General features: G+C 41.9%; 1 protein-coding gene across 2 annotated transcripts in view; it reads left to right on the forward strand.

Annotated features, from left to right (window-relative positions):
• The window catches only part of sec63 (SEC63 homolog, protein translocation regulator), a 138,099-nt gene that overhangs the window by 102,120 nt on the left and 18,526 nt on the right, over positions 1–17,453 (forward strand). For both annotated transcript variants that reach the window (XM_038799221.1, XM_038799223.1), the window contains 6 exons: positions 4,876–4,968; positions 5,148–5,293; positions 8,453–8,600; positions 10,717–10,799; positions 12,483–12,548; positions 15,679–15,864. In XM_038799221.1, the coding sequence (XP_038655149.1) occupies positions 4,876–4,968; positions 5,148–5,293; positions 8,453–8,600; positions 10,717–10,799; positions 12,483–12,548; positions 15,679–15,864 (722 nt within the window). The remainder of the gene's footprint in view (positions 1–4,875; positions 4,969–5,147; positions 5,294–8,452; positions 8,601–10,716; positions 10,800–12,482; positions 12,549–15,678; positions 15,865–17,453) is intronic.

Below are 17,453 nucleotides of genomic sequence, written 5' to 3' on the forward strand. Positions count from 1 at the left end.
TTATCATTTATTCATGTTTGGCACAAAAGTAAAATGGGAAAGGTGGACAATCCAATGCATAGAAGGGAAATTAGAGATGGTATTCGATGCAAGGAAAAAAAGCATACAAATTGACCAAGAAAAACAACAGATCTGAAGATTTGGAGCATTTTCGAATTCAGCAAAGAAGGACCAAGGGATTGATTAAGATGGGGAAAATAGAGTACGAGAGTAAGCTTGCAAGGAACATAACTGACTAAAAGTTTCCAAAGATACATGAAGAGAAAAAGATGGATGAAGACAAATGTAGGTCCCTTACAGTCAGAAACATGGAAACGTATAATAGGGGACAAAGAAATGGCTGAGCAACTGAAGACATCCTTTGGTTCTGTCTTCACAAATGAGGACACAAATCAGATACCAGCAATGCCAAATGTAGGGTTTAGTGAGGGGGAGGAACTGAAGGAGATCAATATTAGTCGAGAAATGGTGTTGTGGAAATGAATAGGTTTGAAGGCTGATTAAATCCCCATGGCCCTGATAATCTACATCCCAGAGTACTTAAGGAAGAGGCTCGAGAAATAGTTAATGCATTGGTGGTCACCCTCCAGGATTCCATCGACCAGTGATTTTCAAAGTGGGTTCGCGACCCGCGGATGGGTTGCCGGATCGTGTAGAATGTGTTTCCAAAAGGTCACCACAATGATCCTCAAATATCGCATGACCATGTTGACCGTTTTCACTCTCGGTAAATTCTCACTGCATTACAGTGCATGACCGCGCGAGGCTGATATTGGAGCCGATTCCATGGACTTCCTTGCCCCTCCGGGCCAGAGTGTAGTCAGATACCTGGAAAATTCTCTTTGGGTGGCATATCCAACTACTGTGTTCAACGTCAGGATCTGTATTATTTCTTGAGTTCAGTGTGGTATTATTTCTTGAGGGATGGAATTTAAGATTAGGGAGGTTATGCTGCAACTGTAAAAGGTGTTAGTGAGGCCACACCTGGAGTATTGTGTTCAATTTTGGTCTCCTTACTTGAGAAAGGACGTACTGGCGCTGGAGGGTGTGCAAAGGAGATTCATTAGGTTAATCCCAGAGTTGAGGGGGTGGATTACGAAGAGAGGTTGAGTGGACTGGGATTGTACTCGTTGGAATTTAGAAGGATGCGGGGGGGGGATCTTATAAAAACATATAAAATTATGAAAGGAATAGATAAGAGAGATGCGGGCAGGTTGTTTCCACTGGCGGGTGAAAGCAGAACTAGGGGGCATAGCCTCAAAATAAAGGGGAAGTAGATTTAGGAGGAACTTCTTCACCCAAAGGGTTGTGAATCCATGGAATACCTTGCCCATTGAAGCAGTTGAGGCTCCTTCATTAAATGTTTTCAAGATAAAGATAGTTTTTTGAAGAATAAAGGGTTATGGTGTCCGGGCGAGAAAGTGGAGCTGAGTCCACAAAAGATCAGCCATGATCTCATTGCATGGCGGAGCAGGCTCGAAGGGCCAGATGGTCTACTCTTGCTTCTAGTTCTTCTGTTCTTATTATGTTATGTCCACTCCTTCCAGTTCTGAATTGTGTCTCTTTACAAAGGTATCCGCCTCAGCTGGCGCATCAAAAAAAAGTATTTTCCCTCAAAAGTCACTCTTAGCTGCACTGGTACACCACGCCAAACTGGACATTGCTTTTATACAGGGTGGCTTTGGCCTTGTTGAACTCCGCCTGATTCTTTGCCAGCTCCGATCCCACATCCTGATGAAACCTGATTGCGTGCCCTCTCCATTTGTAGTGGTGATGTTTCTTTGCCCAACACAGGGCTCGCTCTTTTGGAAGCTGTGAAACTGGTGGTTCATTGGGACAGGGGATCTGTTGAAGTGTTTGGTGGGCTGGGTCCGGCTCAGGAGGGAATGTAAGCCCACCCTCCCCCACCACCTTCCCAAACATCTTTGCAAAATACTCTGTTTGAGTTGGGCCTTCCAACCCCTCTGGCAGCCCCACAACACAAATATTTTGCCTCTTGGAACAATTCTCCAAATCATTGACTTTAGCCTTCAGCGCTTTATTGGTGTCAGCCATCAGAGACATCTCCGCTTTCAGAGAAGCAATCTGGTCTCTGTGCTCTTTGCCTCGAAAGTGCCACCTCCATCTTGTATCGTGTCACCATGCGCCTTTACCATTCCATTGGTTCTCTCCCAATGGCAAATGAATGGGAGCCAAGGCCTCTTACATTGATTTGCGGAGGTATCCCGATGCAACTCACCAGTGTTTGTCACTCCTGCTGCCTAGGTGCTAGCAAGCACCTTGGCTGTTAGTCGAGTGGACTGAGTCACAGTGGATGCTTCCATCAGTTTCTCGACCAAGGAGTCCAGAGTAGCCTCTCATTCTGTCCACAAACATCTACTTTCGGGCTTTTCCCCCCTGCATTTTCGAGGAATTTCACCTCTAGGTATTTTATTCCATTAAAACAAGTGGTTTTTTAAATGAACCTCCCCCCCCCTTTGGAAACTAAACAAAATGGACTAAAATAATACTGGATAAAAGCAAATTACTGCGGATGCTGGAATCTGAAACAAAAGGGAAAATACTGGAAAATCTCAGCAAGTCTGGCAGCATTTGTAGGTTAGCTTTGACAAAGAGTCATCGGACTTGAAACGTTAGCTCTTTTCTCTCTCTACAGATGCTGCCAGACTTGCTGAGATTGTCCAGCATTTTCCCTTTCGAAAATGGACTGAAAAAATGGTACCCTAGCTGGAGCCACCTCGTGCCTGTCTTTCCTCCTACATAATGCTCCGGAAGTCCTGTTTGCCATTTAATTATGGAAGAAATCTAGATATTTCAATTTTAAAGTTACTACATCCTGAATAGGTCTTGCAAACTTTGGCAAAACAATTTAATTGTGCACTTTATAAAATGAATGTTTGTGAAGGGGATATGCTATTTTATATTAACATAGTACTTTATGTAACACGAGGGCCGTGTTCATGATTGCTGGCTCTTTCTGAATTGCATAAAGTAACTTGGCAGTTGGTTCGTAAATTAAAAATTTTGAGGTGAAAACATTTGTGGCCATATCTGTTGGGGCGGTGCAGCCGTTCGCACTGCTGCCTCTTAGCGCCGAGGACCTAGGTTCAATCCCGGCCTGGGTCACTGTCTGTGTGGAGTTTGTACATTCTCCCCGTGTGTGCATGGGTCTCACCCCCAAAACCCAAAGATGTGCAGGCTAGGTGGATTGGCCACACTAAATTGACCCTTAATTGGAATTTTTAAAAAATCTGTTGGTGGGGCCAAATTTAGGAATACTGAATCTTCAGCCAGGATAAGTTTGTGTTTCAAGTAATCATTTAAGTGTTACAGGGCCTAACTAATTTCAATTTTAAATGATCTTTTGCACAGAACCGTAGTTGTAAAATGTGCATAAATTCTACCTACAATTTCCTAACTGTGAACTCTGCCCTTTCCGAACGTGCTCTTAAATAAGCACTGAGGATAAATAAAGGTTAATTACACAGGGAAGTTTGTCTCTTGGTTGGCAGTTGCTTGTAGATTCCCTACTTTTCCTCTTGAAATGCCAGCACAGACATGATGGGCTGAATGGCGTCTATGGTTCTATTACCCAGGACAGAAACCAACAGGGAATTACTGGTTGCTTAAGAAAGTATAAATGTTCCTGTTTCTTGATAAATTTGAACTAATCGGGAACAAATGTGGCATGATAGGCATTCTAAATGCAAGACTTTTCTGATATAGATCATAGAATTTACAGTGCAGAAGGAGGCCATTTGGCCCATCATGACTGCACTGAACCTTGGAAAGCACAGCCTACCCAAACTCACGCCTCCACCCTATCCCCGTAACCCCACCTAAGCTTTTTGGACACGAAGGGCAATTTATTATGGCCAATCCACCTAACCTGCACTTCTTTGGACTGTGGGAGGAAACCAGAGCATCCGGAGAAAACCCAAGAACACACGGGGAGGATGTGCAGACTCCGCACAGACAATGACCCAAGCTGGGAATCGAACCTGGGACCCTGGTGCTGTGAAGCAACAGTGGCGAACCACTGTGCTACTGTGCTGTCCTATAGTCGTGCCTGACCTGTCCACCACCAATTGATATCATAACCCTATCCCAACTGGTAACAGAAGCTGCTCTAATTTTGCCTTCATTGCTGTAAACTGTCATTCCCAACTAATACTGTAGGTTCAAATCACATTTCATTTTGTCACCCGATATCTCCTGAAACTCTCGTGCTGCGCTCGCAGATTTTTCTATTGTAAATATTAGTAAAATGAGTAATACTGAGTCAGAAGGACATCAATCCAAGCTCCAGAGACTTGAGCACATAATCCAGGCTGACTGTTCAGTGCTGTCATGAGGGACTACTCCACTGTCAGAGGTGGGTTATTTCTGATGAGCAGTTAAACTGAGGGCACCATAAAAAGGTTTCATGGCACTACTTGATGGGGAAATAAAAAAGCAGGGACATTGGCCTGAACGATATTTATCCCTCAACTAACATGATCAACAAAGAAAAATATCCTTTCATTTGTCTCCTTGCTTTTGGGACTTTGCTAATGCTGCATATCCCTACATTGCCTAAATGACAGTATTATATTGAAATAGTATTTAGTTGGCTTTGACTATTTGGGATATCATGAGGATGTGCAAGGTGCAGATTCTTTCAGTTGGAAATTATACCAGAAGTTGTGCACACAAAACGTCCAAACATTATTCAAAATCAATTGATAGACTTTTTCTTGTCGTCTTCTATTGGGAGAAAGTAGATGGGACATAGCTCGATTTTCTTTTGTACATGATAATTGTTTCTAAGAAATCCTAATTATTTGAGCATTGAGACTTAATACTAATCTGCACAATTGTTTTCTTTGCTACAAGATTATTGGTTTGTTATACGGAAATGTCCTACCCTCCTCCAGGAAATGATTAACGTTGGCTGCCAGCTGACTATGATGGCCAACACCCGAGGTGGTAAGTGATCTTTAATGTTCCTGAATGACAAGTACAAGTAATTCCGCTTTTATTAAGGAGAAATATATTAGGGGAAGAAAAGTGGCAAAATTTTTTTAGTGTGATTTTATTGAGGTTTTTTTTGTTATATATCATTCTTTACGATTATTTGAATTAAAATCTGTGTTAACTTTGATTAGGAATCCATGCTCCACGTTTGGAGTCCATTGAGAACTGTATGAAACTCTCACAGATGCTAGTGCAGAGCCTGTGGGAGTCTAAATCTCCTCTGCTTCAGCTTCCACTATTTGAAGAGGAACACCTGAAATACTGTTTGTCTAAAAAGGTAATAAGTTATATTTATGATTGATAATTCTCTACTTAGGAATGGAATTGACAATATTGGAGGGGTTATATAAACATGTATTCCTTGAATTGCTGCTGGATCCAGGAATTATCATCCATCAGCAAAGTTTCCGTAATGAAGGGTACATTGGTACATTGTTAGATTATCTTCTGCGGGTCTCAGACATGTTTTTAAACTCTGGGATATGAGAGATTTTAGTTAGGGTGCATCATGCAGATCTGTGAAGAGACTGGACCTGATGTGCTTTTTAATTTAAAAAAAAGTTTGTCTAGGGTCAGGTGATGTGAGCACAGGGGAGTATCTGCGTTTTCGCAAGCTCTGGCTCTGCTCATCTTTTAATAATTTGTTTTATACTGGTGTGCATTTCATTGTTTTTTTGGGATATATGTCTTGCGCTGTACCCCTGGATGATCATAGAATAGAATCCCTACAGTGCAGAAGGAGGCTATTCAGCCTATTGAGTCTGCACCGACCGTTGAATCAGCACTCCCCCGCCCTATCCAGTAACCCAGAATCTAACGTGCACATTCCTGGACAATAGGGGCAATTTAGCATAGCCTAACCTGCACATCTTTGGACTGAGAGGAAACCGGAGCACCGGGAAGAAACCCATGCAGACACGGGGAGAAAGTACAAACTCCACACAGATGGTGACTGGAATTGAACCCTGGTCCCTGGCTCTGTGAAGCAGCAGTGCTAACCACTGTGTCACTGTCGTCTGACTGGAGTTTAGCGATGAGCAGAGTTATATTGTAGAGAATCCCTGTTTGACCGTAGCGATTGGAGTTGACTGGCGTGGGGCCCAGTTTGTTGTGGAGTTGTTACTGGTGAGTGGGCTTTCGCCTTGGCGGTGCTGTGTGCATCCGAACGATGATCGTCATTGCGAATGTTGTTCTGGATAAGGATCTCGGCTCCATGTGCCGGTACAGAGCTGGCTTTAAGGAACTGCAAGGTATCCTTGGGAGAATGGTGGAGGTGTACGAGAAGATCCTTGCATTTGATAGAACCCGTTTCTGATAAAGGCTCGCCTTCACGTCGTTGAGATCCTGCTGCATGGTGTGTCGCCTAGCCTGATGTGTTTGGGATGTAGGGGCTGGACAAGGAATGAGCCTGGTCCTTGGCGGGAAGCCTGTGAGGCCCGGTCCTTGGCGGGAAGTAGCAGATAAGTTCCTGATTAAGTTTGAAAATTGGCAGGAATGTTTTAATCATCGTGATATTGAGGCTGGGTGCATCAGATTTGACGAGGCACAGTGGATCCGATCTTCAAGGCCAGGGGGCCTGCCACTGGCCCCATATTATCCTATTCTCTATGCTCATCGTTACGGGTTGAAGGTGGCTGATTTGGTTGACCCCCCCCCCCCCCCCCCCCCCCCCCCCCCCTCCCGGGGCTGTGGGTCACTGGTTTTCAGGGCAGTGGCATGGTGAAGATGCTTTGCTGTTGGAATCCTTGAGAGATCCTCGGGTGTGTTTGATGATCCTGTCATGGGCGTGCGAGGTGTGAACATGAGGACAAGAGTCACCTGTTGTCCTGCTGTAGCAAAAAGCATATTGAGTCAAATGAAATGTGGTCTGTGTGCAGTTTTACTGTTTAATCATTGTGCTGTAATCCTTGTGGTTGTGGGAAGGGAGTGCTTTTTGGATACCCCATATCTTGTTTGTAATGAAGAGGAGTAGACCCATGGTGGGGTTATGGGTGGATGGTTGGGGTGGAGTTGGATGGTAGGGTTAGTCAGTCCTCATGGAGATTGATGATAGCCCCCCAGTTAGAACTAGCCGTATCGAGATTTTATTTTGAATTTAAGAATCCGTGCCTGTCTCCTTCATCGGCCTGGACAGATTATACATCCTGGGGAGGACTGGGTTCCTTCTGACTCTTCCTTGAGGTTGGAGTTTTTTTCTTTGGGTCTTTTCTCTTTACCGCTATTTGAATGGGATGAACTCAATGGTGGCACACACACAGTTGAGTTTGGTTCAGCCTTGGCTAGTTTGTTGGAGAGAGACTGCTTGCCATACCTCTCCTCCCTCGTGTTGGGGATAGGTTTGATGGTGACGTTGGATGCCCTCCTTCAAATGGCCTTGTACGGTCGTTTTTCAGAGGATTCTCCTTGTTGTGGTCAGCTTTTCCACGTGGAAGCAGTGTCATGTCTCTGTTGAGGCTGGGCTGTTGTATCCCTTAAGCTGTGAAAAGCTCCTTGTCGCCACATTCCGGCGCCTGTTTGTGGAGGCTGGTACGGGAATTGAACCTGCGCTGCTGGCATTGTTCTGCATTACAAGCCAGCTGTTTAGCCCATTGTGCTAAACCAGCCCCCTTTAAATTTAAATATCAATTAATGCAAATTTTAACTTTATGCACAGACCATTACAATAAGGGCCATTAATCTGATTATAAAATGTTTTTGGACACTAACTTGTGTACCAAATACTTAAGTGCCCTTCAAAAAATAATAGTGAATTTTGCAGCTATCGCAAGCAATTTCTTGAATTGAAGATATTGCAATGTGATGACATTTTTGATTTAAAATTTTCAGGTACGGCTGACTGACCAGAAATTCAATTTCTCAAACTTGACAGTATAGTTACACAAGAATGCCTGAAACAAACAGACTCAACTGAAGTGTTCTTTCCATCTTAACTTTTAGTTTGTTCCCTGTGTGAACGTTGAATGTTGTTTCACCAACAAAAAAAATTAAGGGCCAAGCCTTGATTACATTGGTTGGATCAGTTTGCAAAATTTCTGCTTTGGCAGCATTCTCTTGACTTACTTCGCTCACTTTCATTGATTGACGAATGCCTTGTTGTCGCACGTTGCTCAAAGGTGCTTTGAGAAGGCAGTTAACAATGTCTATGTGTTGCTGTAAAATAAATCTAATTCTTGCTGCTAAGATCTCCGTACAGAGTAGTCTTGGGTATGCAAACCTTTTGTACCAAGCCCATTTAAAATGTAGTCAGGCCCCCAGTGCGATTGTAGATTCAGGGTTGTATCATAGCAGCACAGTATTAAAACATATCCGTCTAAATGAGATATTTTTTTGCATGTCTATTGGTGACAGCACTGATTTATTTGCCATATATTAATTCTATTATAACCCTCCATTTTTAAAAATGTGTGAAATCGGTTTCTCTTGCCTCCACAAACAGTACAAAGTCCGGACACTTCAGGATCTGGTTAGCATGAAAGACACTGATCGTCGTAACATGTTGCGTTTCCTGAGTGATGAGAAATATGATGAGGTCATGGCAGTACTTGGGAACTTCCCTCATGTTAGTATGGCGATAAAACTGCAAGGTATGGTCTGCTGGTGTGAACATGCTGTGGGAATTGCATGCCATAGAATCCCTACAGTGCAGAAGGCGGCCGAGTCTACACCAATCCTCTGAAAGAGCACCTACCTAGACCCACACCCCCACCCTATCCCTGCAACCCCATAACCCCACCCAACCTTTGGTACCCACAAGCAATTTAGCATGACCAATCCACCTAACGCGCACATTTGTGGACTGCGGGAGGAAACCCATGCAGACACGGGGGAACGAACAAACTCCACACAGTCACCCGAGGCTGGAATTGAACCCGAGTCCCTGGAGCTGTAAGGCAGTAGTGCTAACCACTCTGCTACCTTGTGTTAAGTCTGACAGAACAGGTTTATGCTTTCAAATGTACTAGTCTTACCCAAAGTTGACCTCTACGTTCTGTGAATTCTATGCTTATACTCAGAATCCCTACAATGCAGAAGGAGCCCAATATGCCCATCAAGTCTGCGCCTCTGAATGAGCACTCCACCGTAGCCCATTACCCCATCCTATTCCTGTAACCCCACAATCCCCACCTAAACTAGTGCATCCCTGGACACTAGGGGGAAATTTAGCATGGCCAATCAACCTAACCTGCTCATCTTTGGACTGTGGGAGGAAACCAGAGCACTCCGAGGAAACCCACGCAGACATGGGGAGAAAGTGCAAACTCCACACAGTGATCCAAGGCTGGAATTGAACCCGGGACCCTGGAGCTTTGAGGTAGCAGTGCTAACCAGTGTGCCACCCTTCAAAGGAATTAGTCTCTGTTTATGGCACATTGTGTCAGGATCAAGTACTCCCGAGGGTAGTCATATTTTTGTTAGGTGTAGAAGAAAGAAACTAGACAGAAATATCTCTGCACCCGTCACAAAAAGGCACTTCTTGCTACCTCTGTGTGGCCGTTGCCACGTTGTGCACCATTATTGTTTGGAGAGAGGGCTGATTAATGCTCAGTTCACAAATTTGTGCTGAGCTGAGACTGACATTTCATGTAAAGCTTTCTTTCACTGGCTGAACTAGAATACTGTATGTTTTAAAAGATGTTTTTGGGGTGAGGTATTAAAACGGGATTGAGACTGGCCAATTCATTTTACATAGCACACTTGCTCAGAGGGAGCACACCATTGCAAGAACTGCTGAGGATCCACCCTTGCTCCATGGGGAGGCTGTGGCATAGTGGTATTGCTGCTGGACTATTAATCCAAACACCCAGGGTAATGTTCTGGGGTCCTGAGTTTGAATCTCACTATGGAAGGGGGCGAAATTTGAATTCAATAAAAAATCTGGAATTAAAATTCGAATGATAAAACCATTGCCAATTGTTTTAAAAAGCCACCTGGTTCACGACTGTCCTTTGGGGAAGGAAATCTGCCATCCTTAACTGGTCATGTGACTCGAGATGCACAGCAGTGTGGTTGACTCTCTTGCACTCAGGAATGGGCAATAAATACTGGTCCAGCTAGCGACGCCCACATCCCATGAAGGAATAGAAACAAAATCCTATTCATCAGTGTTCCTTCAAACGCTCTATTTTTCACTTTTAAAAGCAATAATTGGATTCATTATGAAAAGATGTGCTTAGCCTTATTATCTAGTTATGGTGTCATGTTTGCAATTGATTTGTAGTCAGAATGGAAAGTAGTCTTTCCGCAAATTGTGCTCTGTAACTTGAACTCTTGCCGATGTGTTTATCTTTGATATTTTACACATGTTTTACTTCTGTTAATTGAATAATGCGATCGTCACAGAGTAGACATATGTTGCTGGGTAGCGTTACGGTACACTGAAGGTTTTTAAACATCTGCACTATTGTAACTCTGGGTTAGTGATTTCTCCTGTATTCCCCTAAGCTTACCATTCTAAAACCACAATTTGGCCGTAGAGAAAAACCACACCCGTACCTGCTGAGCGTGTGTTAGTGCGATATGTGGAATTTTCTAACATTTGATGGTGTATGAGGTGCATCGCCACAGGCAAGGGCAGGAAAAATCCACCCTAGTGAGCAAAGCTGAGACATTTTTCCTTTTAATTGAGAAGGCATTTCGGGATGGGGTGATTGTGGAAACAAATTGTAAATATCTATAAACATTGTCTTTTGTTTTTCATAGTTCTGGATGACGAGGACAGCAGTAACATAACTGCAGGATCGATTGTCACTGTCACTGTGACACTTCACAGGGAGGATATGGCTGTAAGTAGCAGTAACTTATCTGAGAGCGCTTATTCTTTCTTGCTCTGGTTTAGTATTTCCTTACATGGCTTGGTATCAAATTTTGTAGCAAGATTCTTTGACACAGTTAACAGGAAAAGTGCATTCTTTAAAAGCTCATTAGCTGGAAATGTATGTATTTTCCCTAAGTTCCCTTAGAAGAGAGTAGTGGGGGCATGGAATGCACTGCCTGTGGAAATAGCTGAGTCGGAAACATTAGCGACCATCAAGCGGCTATTGGATAGGTACACGGATTACGGTAGAATGCAGGGGTGTAGATTAATTTGTTCTTAATCTAGGACAAACGTTCGGCACAACATCGTGGGCCGAAGGGCCTGTTCTGTGCTGTATTTTCTATTTTCTATGTTCTATATGTCACCCGCTCTACCACCAATTCAGACACTGCTTTTAGTACTCAATTCATAATTCACAACATAAATTAACTTTTTTGTTGTTTAATTGAAAGAAAGGCTTGCAGTTACATTGTGCTTTTCACGACCACAAGATGCCTCAGTGCTTTAGAACTAAGGAAGTACTTTTTTTCAACCATAGTAACTGTTGTAGGAATCGTGGCAGCTGATTTATGCACAACAAGCTCCCATGAACATCAATGAGATCATGACCAGATCGTGGATTGAAGGATAAATATTGACCAGAACATCAGGGATAGTTCTTATCATTTCTGAAACAATGCCATGCAGTCTTTCAAGCCACCCACGAGGTCATAATATCCCATCTGAAAGATAGCATCTTCCACTGGACAGAGCACTTGTGGTACTGCACCTTCTGAAACCAGAACTTGTGACTGACTCGGAGGCGAGAATACTACCCACTGATCCATGACTTACATATTGGTTGAGAATATTCTTGTCTCAAAACAATTTTAAATTCAGATGCAAATTAATTACTGGCTGTTAAAAGTTTAAAAAAATCTTTGGAATATGCTAAATGTATGATGGTGACTTTTTTTCTGTCTTGTCTTTTAGTGTTCTTCCATCACATTCCTTACAGGTGTAGTTAGTTGAGCCCCAGAGTGAAGTTTTTGATTGATTTGTATTGTTTATGACAGTAGAGTTAATTAAGTAACTATAGTTTCAACTATAGATTCGGAAAGGGTTTGGGTTCCAACCCCAATCTCGGATTTAAGCACTTAATTTGGATTGACGTTTCAGTGCAGTACTGAGGGAGTGCTGCAATGATAAATGCTGTATGCTCGAGTGGACATAAAGATCTCACGGCGCTATTGAAGCAAGGCAGTTCTCTCTTATTGTGGCCAACATTTATCGTTCAACCAATGGCAGCAAAACAGAAGTTAATTATTGCTTCTTTGTGCCACCATGCTGACTGCAGCTTAGCTGACGCACTCCGAAATAATTAGCTGCAAAGTGCAGTGGGACATCCTGAGAATGTAAGGAGGTAACCGTATCATAATTCACAAGAGCAAAATACATGTTTGTCCACTTCCCATAGTAATGCACCTGAGCCTGCAAACACTTACATTTAAAAAAAGTTGAAACGTCTTCAATCTTTTAACTTCTACAAGTACTCTTGATGCCCAAATTATCTTTTAAAATAAGTAAGTTGTGGATTCAAAAATTTACTTCACATTGGATGGAACAGATCAATACTTTATTTACTTAAATGTTGAACTTTTCTTTCCCGAAGGCCATCTTTGAAAAAGAACAAGAACAAAGTGCCTGTATAAACGAAGACCAGGAAACTGACGACATAGTAAGTTTAAACGGTAAACTACATTTCTCGCCAATCGCACCTTCAAACTATAATAGTTTGAAGTATTTTTTAACAATTCACTATAACCCACATTCTCCTTGACTTTTAACTGTTGCTATTCTTGTAGACCTCATGAGGACACTTTATAGACTTTTATGTCAATATAACGGGTTAAGTTAGAATTTAAATGCCCTGTTTCCTGCATTCACCCACGGAGCAGGCAGTGGTGTTCATGAAGCACTTTATTGCTCTCCACTTTTTGCTTTTTTTTCTTGAATTTTTTCTGGTAATCTTTCCTCAAACAATCTGAAATAAAAACAAAATGCTCGGAAAACTCAACAGGTCTGCCAGCATCCGTGGCGAGAGCCAGAGTCAATACTTTCAGTCCGTAATGACGTGAGAAAGTTTTTTTGTTTTTTTTGTAGCTTCCCAATGTAACCTTTACATTTATGCCATTGCTGTTTGTTTTAATTTCAGATTTCACTTGTTCTGCCTATTGGTTCATGAGACACCTTTAGGGAAGGAAATGTGCTGGCTGGCCCACGTGTGACTCCAGATACAGAGTAATGTGGTTTCCTCTTAAATGTCCCCTGAAATGGCAAAACAAGCCACTCCATTCAAGGGCCATTAGGGATGGGCAATAAATGCTGGCCCAGCCAGTGATGCCTATATTCAATGAAAGAAAAATTGGGATCAATACGTTTATAGGTCTGTTCAGATTGATAAACGGGCCAATTTGATTCTAAACTTATTGTGTTCAAATTTACCTCCACTTTGATTCTTTTGAAGCTATTCATGACACCCTTGAATGTCACTACCCTATTATCTGTTTCTTGCAATCTTGCCCAAATTGGATGTCCGCTGTCCTATTAATTGGGTAGCAAACTGACCAGCCTCTAATTCGACTCTGCAGCTCATTCTTTGAAAGTTAATTCAGAAATATTTGGAGTGAGTAAATAGCCATGCTTTACGTTCTTAGGTTCTTAAAATATCATGGCCAGTTTTCCCTTGACTGCAGGCTTTTATTGCAGCAATCTCATTCAGCTGAAAGTGGGCTGACAAGTGGCAAGTAACATTCACGCCACACAAGTGCCAGGTAATAACCATCTCCAACAATAGAGGATCTTAACCATTGCCCCTTGACATTCAATGGCATTACAATCGCTGAATTCCCCCATTATCAACATCCTGGTGTTCCCATTGACTGGAAAGGGACCTGGACTAGCCATATAAATATTGTGGCTACCAGAACAGGTCAAAAGTTAGGAATCCTGTGGAGAATAACTCGCCAGACTCCCCAAAGCGTGTCCACCGTCTACAAGGCACAGGTCAGGAGTGTAATGGAATACTCCCCACTTGCCTGGATGAATGCAGCTCCAACAACATTGGAAACTTGACACCATTCAGGACAAAGCAGTCTGCTTTATTGGCAACCCTTCCACAAACATTCACTCCCTCCACCACCGATGAACAATGGCAGCTGTATGTGACATCTGCAAGAATCACTGCAGGAACTCGTCAAGGTTCCTTCGGCAGCACTTTCCAAAACAATGACCCCTACCATCTAGAAGGACAAGAGCAGCGGATACCTGGGATCACCACTACCTGGAGGTCCCCTCCCAAGTCACTCAACATTCTGACATGGAAATATATTGCTGTTCCTTCACTGTCACTGGGTCAAAATCCTGGAATTCCCTCCCTAGCAGCTCTGTGGATGTATCTACACATCAGTGACTGCAGCGTTCCATCACCATCTTCTGAAGGGTAATTAGGGATGGGCAGTAATTGTTGGCCGAGCCAGCGATGCCTGCATCCCGTAAATGGACAAAAAAAACAAATCTGCTAATAGTGTTAACTGATGATTTAAGCCAGAATGAAGAGGAAGATTCTTTGAGATGAGAGACATTCTGAGGCATGCTGTGTATTTATATTTGATCATCATGTCAAGAGTTCTCTCTATCCCCCATCCTCGCCCATTTAGTTTGAAGTCACTGGTACAGAAGTACTAATCCAGCGCAGCTGTGTTCATTTTTAGAGCTTTCTGACATTGAGCCAATAAGACCACATGGGCTCCACGCAGTTCAGAAAATGCCAGGGAAATTAATGTCAGATTGTCTTAAATTATGCACTCATTTGACATTTTGAGACAAAATTTATAAATTGCTAGCGTATAAATGGACTCGGTCTCTTCACATTTTTTCAAGTTTGGGGATTTCAGTACACTGGCACAGGGATGAAGTTTTATTGTTTTGTAGCTTGAGTAAAATTGCCAGATTGTGCAGAAATATGAGCAGGGCTAGCAATAACTAGGAAGTGATTTGAGACTGTGTTATTCTCCTTCAAACTGTTGTAGTCAGTGGCGAGATGAGTATCTACTCTGGGATCTGTAAAACTTAAATGTCCCTCGAAGGTCCAAAATTCGTACAAAGTATCAGTGACACGGAACAAGTTTTGAATGAAATTTCCACTTTATATGCAAAACTTTATAATCAATAGTGTACACTATATACTTACAAGACCAACGTATAGGAGCTAATTTCCGGTTAGTCATTCCGCTGAACAAATTCTTCCACACTTTGTTTTGCAAAAATATATTAAAAGAACATTACAAAACATTTCAAAACTGTCATTATAGAAAGTGTAGTGATATTCAAATTTTCTACATGGATACGTCGCACTTGAGGTTCTTCAATACAATTGTGATACATGTTAGATTTACTGTATACATTCAATGTAAGATTAATATAATATACCATAAAGAGGAAAAATGCTATCTGTCTTCTCTTTTCCTCCCTGTGATTTGATTCTACTGTTGTCAGATTTATTTTAAACATAAATGTTTTTAAAAATTTAACTTTTGTCTGTGAACAAATTTGTACCCTATTTTTGTTTATAGGATAGCAACTATGACAATTAGGGAATATTAAGTTGACTCAAGAATCATTTGCAGAAAAGAAAACCATAAGGTTTAAGTTTTGTGCCTATGGATGATGATTAACTCTTCAATATTCTAGTGGTTGTTTAATTTAATTGTAGTTTCCCCAGCGCCTTGTACTACAACTTTCCTTGTTAATATTTTTTATGTGTCCAATACACATGATTTATTACCACTTCATTTTCTTTTATACAGCAAGGAACTGGTGGTGCAAAAATCAAAAAGAAAGCCTGGCAGAAGAATAAACCTGCCAAAAAACCTGCTAAATCCAAGAAAAAGAAACAAGCCAAAAAGAAAGGAGCAACACAGCAGCAGCCAGTGGAGCAACAAAAGCAGAAACAGAAGCATAGTCAAGCCAACGGCTCAGTCGTGGCGAGCAATGTATGACATGTTGTTATTACTTCATTAAGATATGTGAACTGTTTGAGAATTTGTTAACGGGGTTGAAGCTTGTATGCACACAAATAGATAAGAGCACTGCTCCAAGGGGCATCTGAGTTTCGGTTGTGCTTTTAGGCAGATATTGGTGTACAAATGCATTTGGCTGTAGCCTTGAATCAGGGTCTGGATACAACATGACAGGTGTTTCAACAGAAAGCCAAGTCTACTTTCATCATTGTAATTATCTCCTCGCACCAATGAGCCTGGAACTTGAGTCATAATCGACACTGGGGAGCAGGATTGCAAATGCAGCTTTCAGAGCTGTAGGGGAAGATTGTTTGGTATAATGTGAACAGGCAAAGTGTTCAGTTCCTTTTGTGTTATCAATAGTTAGAAATAGAAGCAGGAAATCAAAATGCTGAAGTATTCTGTACAAGAAAATTGTTAGCATTCTGCAAAAATGGTGCAGTGATTATTTAACTTACAGAATTTTTATGGTTACGGGTTAGCAAAGTGAAACGGTACAGTAATAAATGGGCTAAATTTTATATGTAGAAATGTGCTTGCCTGGAACATTGAATCAAGGTGTAGGTACAACATGATTGAATAGAGATATATATAATTTAGGACCAGCAGAATACAATAGAACCACCTCTGGAAAATGACTTTGGGTTAATTACCTGTTCTCTTCTCCTGAGCATATCTGCTAAAGATTGATTAATATTTAGACCAAGATTGTTGGAATTATTATTCCACAATCCTTACCAATGTGGCCCTCAGATGACCCATTGGATCTTATTTGCTAGTTTGCCTTGTTTGAATTTTGAGAGTGTAGATGCTAGGAAAGAGCTGCTCTTGGGGTTCAATCTACCAATGAAGCAACAGCACAAGGCACAAAACTCAGATTTGTTAGTACTGGCTACTTGAGATGTGCACAAATTAACGGAAGCGTGGATTTGAGCTGCATATATGGGCCTTGATCTATGAAAACACATATTTTGGACACTTGCTTTAGCTTATGCAGCTTTTGATTTTTAAGTTGTTGATGTTGAGCTCTCTTTTTAGATCAAATTTAAGAGCTGAAATCATCTGAAGTTCTAGGCTGAGTTATTGCCAAGGCATGCCAGATTTTGGTGACCAGAAGCGCGCACAACGCAGGTTTTGTTCCGCTTATGGTTTGACTCCAGTGAACTCTCTTTACCTGACTTTGGGACTGAGGATTTCAGAGCTGCACTGTTTTCTAATGCAGAGAGCATTTTTATACCTATTGTAGTGCATCCATTCCAATCGCTATGCAAATGATCATTTTCACTTTATTGCTTTAAAACATCTCCGCCTTTCCTATATTTCTGTATAGGTGAATCGCAATATTCTTATTCAGTGTGAATTATAACTTGTGCGTTAACACTAATGTTTCCTCTGAGCTGTGCAGGGAATATGCGGGGGACTAACGGCAGTTCCTTTAAGATGTGTGGCGGTGCAGTAATTTTAAAGGAACCACATAGTGCACAAAACGGTCCACACACAGCAAAGGAAAATTACAGGGCACAATGTTAAAGACGCTGCTAATGTGCTTTTAATGCCGAACA

This window comes from Scyliorhinus canicula, chromosome 6, assembly GCF_902713615.1.
Source record: "Scyliorhinus canicula chromosome 6, sScyCan1.1, whole genome shotgun sequence".
NCBI lineage: Eukaryota > Metazoa > Chordata > Chondrichthyes > Carcharhiniformes > Scyliorhinidae > Scyliorhinus > Scyliorhinus canicula.